The sequence below is a fragment of the Candida orthopsilosis genome, assembly GCF_000315875.1.
Source record: "Candida orthopsilosis Co 90-125, chromosome 5 draft sequence".
In the NCBI taxonomy this organism is placed as follows: Eukaryota; Fungi; Ascomycota; class Pichiomycetes; order Serinales; family Debaryomycetaceae; genus Lodderomyces; species Lodderomyces orthopsilosis.
Genome location: NC_018298.1, coordinates 955,371 through 966,831, shown reverse-complemented (window position 1 = coordinate 966,831; position 11,461 = coordinate 955,371). Strand labels below are relative to the sequence as shown.

The 11,461-nt window shown below is 36.9% G+C and overlaps 6 protein-coding genes across 6 annotated transcripts; 3 read left to right on the top strand and 3 right to left on the bottom strand. All coding sequences in view use genetic code 12, as the record gives it.

Annotated features, from left to right (window-relative positions):
* On the top strand, positions 1-234 carry CORT_0E04330 (hypothetical protein; the record flags this gene model as incomplete). Its single annotated transcript, XM_003870101.2, has 1 exon — positions 1-234. A coding segment is annotated over one exon (234 nt), but the record flags the coding sequence as incomplete, so codon positions are not given.
* A 1,671-nt stretch (positions 235-1,905) lies between these two features.
* Positions 1,906-2,493, bottom strand: CORT_0E04320 (Coa1 protein; the record flags this gene model as incomplete). The annotated part of the gene is made up of 1 exon (XM_003870100.1): positions 1,906-2,493. One exon carries the CDS (start codon positions 2,491-2,493, stop codon positions 1,906-1,908), a length of 588 nt encoding a protein of 195 aa, XP_003870149.1.
* Positions 2,494-2,652: 159 nt separating this feature from the next.
* On the top strand, positions 2,653-4,644 carry CORT_0E04310 (Tfb1 protein; the record flags this gene model as incomplete). Its single annotated transcript, XM_003870099.1, has 1 exon — positions 2,653-4,644. The coding sequence occupies one exon, from the start codon at positions 2,653-2,655 to the stop codon at positions 4,642-4,644; it is 1,992 nt and encodes a 663-aa protein (XP_003870148.1).
* Positions 4,645-4,706: 62 nt separating this feature from the next.
* CORT_0E04300 (hypothetical protein) lies at positions 4,707-4,814 on the bottom strand (the record flags this gene model as incomplete). The annotated part of the gene is made up of 1 exon (XM_003870098.1): positions 4,707-4,814. One exon carries the CDS (start codon positions 4,812-4,814, stop codon positions 4,707-4,709), a length of 108 nt encoding a protein of 35 aa, XP_003870147.1.
* A 758-nt stretch (positions 4,815-5,572) lies between these two features.
* Positions 5,573-6,195, top strand: CORT_0E04290 (Ecm1 pre-ribosomal factor; the record flags this gene model as incomplete). The annotated part of the gene is made up of 2 exons (XM_003870097.1): positions 5,573-5,585; positions 5,645-6,195. The coding sequence occupies 2 exons, from the start codon at positions 5,573-5,575 to the stop codon at positions 6,193-6,195; spliced, it is 564 nt and encodes a 187-aa protein (XP_003870146.1).
* A 113-nt stretch (positions 6,196-6,308) lies between these two features.
* CORT_0E04280 (Sec3 subunit of the exocyst complex) lies at positions 6,309-11,066 on the bottom strand (the record flags this gene model as incomplete). The annotated part of the gene is made up of 1 exon (XM_003870096.1): positions 6,309-11,066. One exon carries the CDS (start codon positions 11,064-11,066, stop codon positions 6,309-6,311), a length of 4,758 nt encoding a protein of 1,585 aa, XP_003870145.1.
* Between the last annotated feature and the right edge of the window lie 395 nt (positions 11,067-11,461).

Sequence of the window (11,461 nt, the reverse complement as noted above, 5' to 3'; positions counted from 1 at the left end):
CCGAGTGGGATGGAACTAGTATTTTTGCCAGCTTATTCGCCGATACTAAATGCAATTGAAGAGTTCTGGTCAGTGTGTGTGGCCAAGGTTAAGCGGTCAAATTTAACTAGAAAAGAACAGTTGACACCAAGAGTAAAAGAAACGACAGTAAAGGTAGCCTTAAAAAGTTACCATGGCTTCTGTAGACATGCTAATAACCTTATAAAACACTGTTTAGAACTGACATCTTTCTAGAGTGTAAATCCTTGTTCCAAAACCAACGAATAAGAAGGAGATGCCATTTAACTTGAGAAAATGATAGCAAGTCCTTTGAGAAATGAAAGTAGGAAAAACTAACTTCAGAAAGCTTACAGTTGAAACCATAAATTGTTCCTGTTCAACGCTTCTAAGCTCATCATTTCAATTCAAAGGGATTTGGCTCATGAATCATGATAAATAGAGGGAATGATTTTGGATATATATGTGGTTTTTATGTCGCGCTAGTTTGAACAATTTATGTCGTTTCAGTATGAATACTTATGTCGCACTCGTATGAAACAAAAACAAAAGCGCTGTAATATGGAATTTTCATATTACTTTTGTACTATGGTACACTACTCTACTTTTATATTCTATTGTTACTATTGTTGTTATTGTTATCTGATTGTACCTTAAACAATTAGAGGTAGTGGTAGTGTATTATTAACCATATATCCACACAATAGCAAATATTGTTTAGCATATATATGCAAACAATGAGCAACTCTCCTCCACACTCCTTTCTAGAAAATAGTTCAACTCTAAACTTATTTACATCTCTATATATACGAGAATATCCACACCGATTTACAGCTTCTACTCAATTTTGTAGGGGTGGACAGTTGCTTTATATTTTGTCTACAGTTCATTTTCGTATTATTTCGAAATACTTTGTGTTGTAAACCTTTCAAAGAGTTTGGTAGCCTTCTTAGTATGGTACATATGTTGCTACAGTCTATCCCTTTGCAATTGGTGCATGCCCCTCTTTTCAGTGAGTAAATTTTCAAGAAGTACATTATATTCAATGATTATTGTATCTTTTGATAAAATATATGTCTTTATATTCTGCAAATATTCTTTTCTGATGTGGATTCACATTCTCTTTTTTTTTGCAACAAATTAAAGATAATATGAATAATAACAGCTCTTTCTTGCGAATGAATACAAGAAAACATGAAATCATGGTATTGGAGTAACAAGAAAAGGAAAATAACTACTCACAAGGTATTTGTTTTTAAGTCGGTACTCTTGCTACTCTATATGTCAACATAATTACTAACCAGTAAATTTGCAATATAACTTTATGTAACCAAACCAAAACTTTTTCTTAAAATTGTTTATCTTTATCCATATGATTGGGGTTTCAACTCTTAAGCGCCTTATTATGTCGTCATATAGTGGGGAGACGTATCCACCAGGTATTTGATGGTAATTCAATGATAATTGAAAGCCTTTTCTTAGCAACGAAGGTGACGTATAGTACTATTTGTCACCTTGTTTGATTTGCATAAGGCATTCTAATTACTTGTGCCTCAGATTGTTATCATTATTTACTAAATCTATTGAATTCTTACCTTTGGACTTGGTGAAGATCTTTACATGTCTTTTGAAGGTCCAAGTTGTGAGTTGTATCTGTCGTTTTGGAATTTGATGTTTGAAGAGAATTATTCTTGAGTGGATGATTATCTGTCGAATCTTTTACGGTTGCCAACTTATATATTTTGAATGAATATTTGTAAACGTTGTTTGTATTCGACACGTTGTAGCTTTACTTTCCTTCTGTACTCTAGTTCTTACTTAAATACATCTTCTACACGTCATCCTCACGAGATATCACATATGCTTACCCTATATTATTTCTAACTATTTACAAGTTTGTAACATCCTCTACAAATCAAATTCAAATTCAGGATCATCCATCAAATTGTATTCGACTTTGGCGTCCTTAGTATCCACTTCTAAAGCAAATTTGTGAACTTGGAATGGATGCATTTTAGACTCTCTTGTTGCACTTAAAAGTACCCACGCTTTTTGGTCATCTCCTTTAACTTTAAATTTAACATCAATAACACCTTGTACTGTATTTAGTTTACCCCAAATCCATGGCCAACTACTTGCAAACTCAATATTCTTACCCAATGCATCTTGGGCAATTGTTGATCTACGCAAGAAATATAATGTTGAATTGATGATTGGTGATGATGATTTTTCATAATTGAATATAACGGCGCATGTGACTACCAATGCGACTGAATAAAAAACAAAGTACCTTCTGTTTTCATTACGTTTGACGAATGGGTCTGGAAGTTCACGATCTATGGTGACTGGTGGCTTATACATAGGTTTGGATTCGCTTGTTGGCATAGCTTGTTGTCGTATCTCTTGTAAAATAGTGCTCGACCGACTGAGAGATCGCACAACTGGCGTACTTTTTGACACAGCTCCAACCCTGTTTATAATTGATCTAGATATCATTGTCTATTATACAGTTCTTCCCCCAAGTTGACCTCTGCTGACTTTTTTTTTCAATACAAAAAGAAAAAACAAATCAAAAAGATTTCTTTCTGAAAACCTGCATAGTGACGTCTTTCATTAGATGATTAACAACTTTGGCCACACTTGAACCCGTCAACAATGGACATTATACGAGGTGCTTGCTCCAAAGATAAAGTTGGTGGAATGGTCTATATACGGGAGGATATTGTCCCATCAATGCTTGAATGGAAAGCTATTGAAGACGAAAGGAATACAGTAGCAATACCATTGAATAAACTTGTTGGCCTACAAGTCTCAAAAGAATCAAATCCCAAGATGATGTTGCAAATAATTTACAAGTTGGATGATCAAGAAGAGCCAACAAAGATGAAACTTCATTTCAACAATCGACCTACAATGAATAACATTAAGGACGCGTTGCAAACAATTGTTGCTAGATCAAGGACCAGAGTTGAAGGATCATTGACTCCAACCCCTCTGACTGAAGTATCGAGTCGACTAGGATCTTCTGCTGGTACACCTGGCACAAATGAATCAGGTACTTCAACACCTGGTGCTTCATCCATTTCAAGTGCATTCAATCTATCGCATGATCAATTAACTGATGCTAGTTTGCTAAAAAACTTTGATCTACAGCAGAAACTATTGTTAGAGGATAAGGATCTAAGGAATACCTTCACTAAATCAGTAATGCAATTTAAACTATCACCAACAATGTTTTGGTCAAGTCGAATAAATCAATTGCGTACGTTTGCATTAACAATATCTCAACATCGAGGTCCATACAACGTGTTAAGTACTATCAAACCTGTGGCAACTTCTGACAATCAAGTGAATGTGAATGTTACACGCAGTACCATTAATGAAATATTTGACATTTATCCAATTATAAAGAAAGCATTTACTGATTTGGTACCGCAAAAGCTACTGGAGGGTGAATTCTGGTCTCGTTTTTTCAATTCTAAATTGTTTCGAAGGTTGAGAGGAGATAAAATTGGGTTATACAGTGGGAGAGGAGATGTTATTTTGGACAAGTATTTGTATATTGACGAGGATAGTTTGAATGAGGAAGTAGCACAAAATAAAGATGGAGAAGAGGGAAATTCTTCCAAGAGGCAGAAACTTAATGAAGAGGATAAGACTAGTCTGAACAGCTTCTTGAATGAGTCACCAGTGAGCAAGTTTCTTGATTTGTTTGGTAATGAGCAAGATAATTCTCAAAAATTGGGTAATCGACCCGATATGACAATGAGATACGAGGATGATGCAACAAAAGCACTACATTTAAAGTCCGGCTCAACCAAGGAGAATGAAATGATTATTTTAATGAAGAATATGAACAAGTTATCTTCCAAAATGATGAGTATGAGTTCGGTTGAAAACCCTGCTAAACCAGAAAACACAGTGGACGGCTTATCAGCTCCGGAAGTTAATGAATATGAAGAGGAGTTGGATTTGCACGATTTGAACGTGGTTAATGACGCTCAGTATGTGAAGTTGAGTATCAACACCAACAATATCAAGGATCGCACACTTGACGTCGCTGAGGGTGAAACCATCGACATCGAAATGAATGATGCTGATTTGATAAATTACTTGCAAAATCAGATTCCAAAAGAGTCAGTAATCGACTTGTCAGACACATTCAAGGGCAAAGAAGAAGACATTGGCAAAACGTCGGCTGAAATTTCACAGCTTGTTAGACACAATTTCAAGACATTCAAACTGATAAATAAAGAGGATTCGATGTCCTCGTTAAAACCTCACAACATCATTCCCGAAACCATGTATCAAGAAATAATCACCTACAATATAACCATTGTGGAATTTTTGTCCCATTTTTGGAAATTGTTTCTCAACGGAAACAACCCTACCCAATTGAAAAAAATATTTACCAGCTTGAAGAACTGTCAAAACTCCCTTACTGAGTTTAAGGGTAAAAGCTTGGCTCATTTGGATGGAATTGATATAGTGGCACTGAATGAAAAACTAAAGGAAAAAATTCACAAGGATTTTGACGCATGTTTGGAACCAATGGAGATGAGTTTAGGTACAGCATTGAGAAAATACGCTGAAGCAGTAAAGAATGCAAATGCGAGGGAACAAAATGGGGTAGAGTCTCAATCCTAATGGGTTTATCTAAGGGATATATAATATTCATTCACGTCATTAATATACAAAAATTGTATAGACTATAATTCACAGGATAACCCAATCCATTCGTAGGGATCAAACCGTTCACTGTTAATGGTCATTTGCAGTACATCAGGTATCAATTGGCAAACAAATATTGAATTCATAAATTGCAAAACTTGTTTTACTTGTAAAATGTCATTTCTCTGGAGTAAAATATTCACCTTCAGTAGATTCAAATCATCTACTAACAAATCAACCAACTCAACAATTATTTGCCTCTCACTCACAAACTTAAGCAATTTATCATCAATTAAAATTGTCACGGTCAGATCATTTATTATTCCGTGTATTTGCACATGTTGGTTTTCTATGATGAAACATTTATGTTGGTTGCGACAAAAAGGAGGAATTGCGAAGTCAAAGATACCACTTGATGCCTGTGTTGAGTCGGGTTGAAGAAGTACTTGGTGAAGCTGTGGGTTTACTTAATGATGAAGTTGGTACTGGATCAAGATTCATGGTTAATTAATTCGCGATATATGTGCTCTGGGGCAGGGATTAAAAATTATTAGCTGATAAGAAGGTGAAAACTAAGTATGCTTGATGAAAAAGAACCAGATTGAATGGATTTGGTTTGTTTAGAGAGGGTTTTGTTGATGAAGCTGCTTTGCATTGGAGATTTTATACACGCGCATGTCCAAAATTTCCTAATAGAGAACTGTAATCTGAATCAATTGCGCTGGTAATTTCCTAATTCGTAAATGAGCCGCACCTGTGAAATTTCTTTTATTTTGATTCTTTTCAGCTGACATTCACGTGATCACTCATCTATCTAGCTACTTTAAAGCCTTTTTTTTATTTTTTTGATCTCCTTATGAGATGGAGGTTATAAAGAAGACAATTATATCCACTAAGATAGAAAATGGCTAAAAAGAGTATGTGTTCTAGGGGATATCTGAAATAGTTAAAATACTAACAAATCCATGTTTTTCAGTTTCAAAAAGAAGTAGAGCGGCAAGAAGAGGTGAAATAACCGATGATGCCCCAATAATCACCACATCAACAAAAGAATCGCATGAAAATGATGGTGTACGCAAATCAATAATACGGACCCAAATAAAGAATGAGACTCTACTTAGTAAGAAAATCGAAGCTTCACGCATTCGCAAACAACAACAAGATCATAAAAAGAAATCATCAGCACTAAAACATAAAGTTAATCGTAGTGACAAATTACAAGGAATATTGGCATCGAAAATTGATGCCAGTATAGCGAGAGCTAAGTACGTGCAAAACGCGAGGAAATCAAATTGGGATAAGACAAATTCCAGTATCGAAATCCGAAACCATATGATTGAAGAAGGAGCAAAGAAAGAGTTGACACAAGAGGATATTGACAAGATGGAGGAAGATGAGTATGTGAGAAAGTTTTATGAAGATGAGGTTGTTGAGAATAAAGATGACGGAGGTGATGGCGACGAAGATGACGAGAAAAAGACACTGGTTAATAACAAGTTCGCATTGTTAGACGAAGTTGAAGCATAGAGGATAGATACAACCTTCTACGATCAATTGAGTCACTCTCGTGATAGTAAGTAAGACTTTGATAGTAAGCTAATTATAAAGATGTCATTTTCAAGAAACAGCAAACCCTCCTCTTAACTTCTAATTGACTTGAAAATATGATGTACATCCTGTCTTCCCACATGATAGTCCATTTCTCTATCAAACTGTTGTCGTAAAATCTTTCCCAATCTCGTAAAGTAATCAATAAATAACGTCTCCAAATCACTCCACAACCTGTCAATCAAATCACGAGTGAATAAATTATCATTACCACTACGCCCACCACCGGCAGATTGATCATATGCTTTACGAAATTGTTTTTCAAACGATTCATGAATCAGCTCCACTTTATACCTAATGTCGTCCTCACTAAATTGAGTCAAGAGTGATTTGGCGATTTTCTTTTGTTGATGCTGGTGATGTTGTTGTTTGATTGAATGAGATGCTGGGTTCAGTTGATGGGTTGTTGCAATAGCAGCGGATTTTTCACAATCTTCAATGAAATCAACCAATTTGCCAATTGATTTATGAACTTGTTTTGCAAAATAAATATCTTCAATTCGTTTGAAATTTTGAGTCAACTTTTCCAGTAATTTCTTGGTTGAGTTATTCCCAGTACCAATGTCATTAAGCTGTTGTAAAATGTAAAATATGTTTTCTAAAATGGCCACATTTTTGTATTCACGTTCCTTATCATCAAAGCCACCGCTATTCACCAATGGGTCTTGTCTGGAAAACAAACTAATCAACGCATCGGTCAATTGAACATATGTCTTATCAATTATATTCCGGATTTTGGTGCCTTTGATGTCACGACCACCGATTGATGTCTCCGTGATCAAAAGAATGTAATTGACTTGCTTCACGGATGTTAGAATACCACTATTAGGAACAATTGTTGAATTATTAATTGATTCAATTTGAGCTCCAACAAATTTCCACCACTGATTTTGATACTTATCACTAACCAATTGAAGGAAATTATAAATTAAAAAGTCTTGGTTAATTACTGATTCCTGAATCGACTTCATAACGTCTTCAATATGTAACAAAATCACAGGAATATTGATGTCAATAGGGTTGACTATCTTAATAAAACTGGTGATCAACCCACCTAAAACTTTATCAAGGTTGTCGATGACATCATTAGAAACGGAATAATTGTTACTGATATCTGTAAAATCAAGGTTTGCAAAATAATTAGGATCAGCAAATTCCTCTCTGGCACCAAATGGATTGTTTTCCAAAAACTCGGCAAAATCGAGCGTGGTCGCATTGTAATGGAAAAATGAAACAATAAAGTATTGAAAAATCATAACGATTGCCTTTAATTCTTCAATTAAGCCAATAACAGACTTGGAATCCTCCAACTCACCATTCGACGACCCCTTACCCATCATGTGTCTTTTTATTGATTCTAATTGTTCTTGCTTATCAGCATCAAGCTCCCTACTGTTGACATTTTGGTTAAATCGGCCCCCCTTTCTTGAAAATCTCAGACTTCTTCCTTTTCTTAAAGGAGCGAAATCGTCGTCGTCATCATCGTTTTCATCACCTAAATTACCATTCAATGATGGAGATAATGACAGTCTTTCCAGTCTTCTGTTGATGAACAGAATGGATGACGGGTCGTAGTGAGAAGAGTCTAAAGTTGAACGCAAATGTTTTTGATCAGCTTTCAATTTTTTAGCCTTCGCCTTCAACATCTTCTCCAATATTTTTGAAAAGGTTTGGTTGAATTGGTTGTTAATCTCATCAAAATACTCGGTACCAATCTCCTTCACATAGTAGGTAAGTCCGCTATAAACAAGAAGTTGTGATAACCGCAGAGTAATATTTTTGGGGTCAACATTTTCAATATCCGGAGCCAATTCTTTGCCAATACTATCGATCTTCTTTTTCATAAACTCATAAAAATGTCTCACGAACCTATTGCTAACGCTTTCGTACTTGCTCTTGTATTGTTGTAGAGCTTTCAATGAGCTCAAGTCTTGGCCATCATTGGCATGCGAAGAATCAGATCTAATGGTTATCAAACCATTATACAAGCTCAACAATTTAGATTCAAGAACACCAACAGCGTTGAAAGCTTCGAAACTTTTAAACTCACCAATATCATGCAAGTCTTCAGCACCAACAGACACCTTGGATAAAATACCATTCAAATCATCATATAGCAATTTCTTATTAACAAACTTCAATTGCAATCCTTTTGAGTTCTTATCAATGACACTAACGTCTGCATTCAACATCTTAAAGTTGATATCCATTTTTTGAAATATGCGAAGCATATGCTCTACTTCACTCGAAGCGACACCCACATCGTTTGCTGTCGTATTAGATAAATCAATATCAACTAATTTCTTGACTGTTTCTTGTTTGGTCTTGTTCAACTCCCTGGTCAAGCTCTTGATAAGAGTATCGGCATCTATCTTCGAGCTCCAGTTCAACTCTTTTAACAATTCTTCCGCCTCCATATCTCTCTCAAATTCAGGCAACGAAGTACGAGTGATGGGGTCAGGTGTTGGAGTAGGCGTCTTCTTGGAAATGTTCAAGCCTGGTTCAAGCGGCTCTTCCAATAGGCTATGTGTATCATCGTCTAAAGTAAAATCGACATTGTCTGCGGGAGGTATTTTGGTGCGTGGTGTAACGTTTTTCTCTGGTTCCTCATTCAAGTCAATTGCGTCATTAAAATCGAACGAGTCATCGTGTGCTCCAGTTATATGAGAGTCCAACATCCCTTCTAACTCCCGCATGTGCTCGTCGACCCTATTGCTTCCTTCTATCTTCGTAGATTCTTCTATGAACATTGAAGAATTGGGGGATTTTTCTTTCTTGTCATCGTTTTGCAACGTATTGTACTGCTTAGGAACACCAGCTTTACCAATAACCTCCTTCTTTCTATCGCCTAAGCTCCAAGATGAGCCTCCTTGCAGACGTTGTCTTTGATGCCCATACACGTTTCCGTGCCCTGATGCCAGCAGTCTCCTTTGAGATGAGACACTTGCATGACGTTCTCCCAGATCATTTACTCTTTCAGTGGTTACTGAACTCTGATTCTTGATAGAGTTAAGAACAGAAGAAGTCGATCCCTTTCGATTACTCATTTGCTCAACGGACGGGAAATCTTCCGTCCCATTTTGAGCGCCAATATTCACATTCGGTTTTGAATTATGCTCCTTTACCGATTCAAGAGGCTCAAGCATGCTTTTGACGGTGCCGTATTGAGTGGTTTTCTTGGTCTCATATGGTGAGGTACTATGGTCAGTACCCTTAGTCGACTGATCGTGTTGATCATCTTTTAAATTGCCGCCACCAAACACAAAACTATGGGAGTCACTACTCAACACACTTCTAGAGTCTTCATCCCCCCCAAGCCTCTGTGTGTATGGGTGAGGCTTTCGTTTCCCCTCGAGCATATTATTCCGCGTGTTATCTACCACAGGAGAAGGATCAAGTTGCGTAGGATAATAACTTTGGTCATTGGCTGCTGTCTGACTAGTGGTATCACTCCTACCTGCCAATTGACTAAAGTTTTGTTGTCTGGAATCAGCTTCTCTTTGATAGGAATGTGGTGAAGATATTTGACTTGGAGCAAGCGTACTTTGCGATTGACTAAAGGGCTCCTCAAGTTGATGACGTTTTGGCTCATTTATTATTGAAAGGTCTACCAATGGAGTTTCCCTTTGCATGACCTGCATGGGTTTCTTTGGTAATTGGCCATTGACAGTGAAATCCAAACCTTTGTACATGCCACCACTGAGTGTTTTCTTATGAGATGGAGTTGACTTAGTCGTAGGTGAAGTTTCGTTGCCCACATTTTGTTTTTCACGATGAGATAATTTATCTTGAGAAAATATTGACGGTTTGTGAATGATCTTCTGTTTCAACGATTTTGTTGATTTTGCGGCTTCTGGTTTGGGTGATACATGCTGGTTGTGAACTGGTTCATGTTTCGGAATCGATTGAAATGTTGGACTTGCAACTTGGGTTGGTGATTTCGGTACAGCTGGTAGCATAAATTCATCCAATGTGAATCCATCCAATTTGGGATACCTTCCAGTTGCAATTCCATAATGCTGACACAAGTATCGACAAAATTTCCAAATTCTCGAGTCTTCTTCATCACATTTCCAGTAGTAATCTTTTGTTATAGTCAAAATCATTCCGTCAGACCCCACTTTTCTTATAAGCAGTAGCTCAGACAAATCCCAAGTTCTTCCAATTTGGAAAACACGTTTATCATCCAGAAACTTTCCCTTTTGCAACAACATTCTACCCGAATATTTCTTACACAACACCAATACTCTACTTTTTGATGGTCCGGGGTTGACATTTTGTGGTGGCGGATGACTGGAAAAGTGAGAAAACTCTTGCACGCTGATATGGGCTATATAGGAAACCTCGTGAACTCTTTGCCCATTACTTTGAATAGTTTTGGAGTAGCAATCAGCAGTAATTTTATCGGTGATTTGTTTTCGTTGATGTTCTGGATTTGAATGAGCGCTCGATTGACTAGGAGAGCCTGGAGTAGCCGGTCCCCCTGGATAACTATCACGACCAATTGAATGAAAAGACGATCTCATGGGGGAGATCGAACCTAATGCAGCATTTTGTACCAGCGAAGTATTGGACACGGGATGAGGATGAAAGGAGCCGTGTTGCGAAGTTTGGTACTGTTGTTGTTGTTGTTGTTGTTGTTGTTGTTGTTGTTGTTGTTGTTGTTGTTGTTGAGAAGGTGGCGGTGGGGGTATATGCGAGTATTGTTGTGTTTGCTGACGTTGCGTTGAGTACTGATAATCGTCAGCTTGTTGATGCTTCAGCTTATTATTACCTGGACTTCTGAACATAATCAATTGCCCATTATAAAACTATGCACCAGTCTGTAAACTCAAATTGTTTATGTAGTGGACTAAAGCAAGGGTTTTCCTCTCAATTTTTTTGTTTGTTGTTTTTTTGTTCGCCGTCTTCTTACGAAAATGTGTGTGGTGTAAGTAAGCATTTGTTAAAAATCATTTCTTAGAATATTGGCAACATGCCTCCCCTATGATCATAGAGAAATAGCTTATATGAAATAAAGCGCAACAGATCTTAAAATTATCCCCATTTAACACAACAAGTTCTAGAATTGTAATTTTATCATGAAGGGCACTGACCATTAGCAGCAAAGGACTGGGGGCGGTACTATGAATAGGAATCGAAAATCTGCAAATTCAAATCTACTGGTGACATTAGGCACCAACAA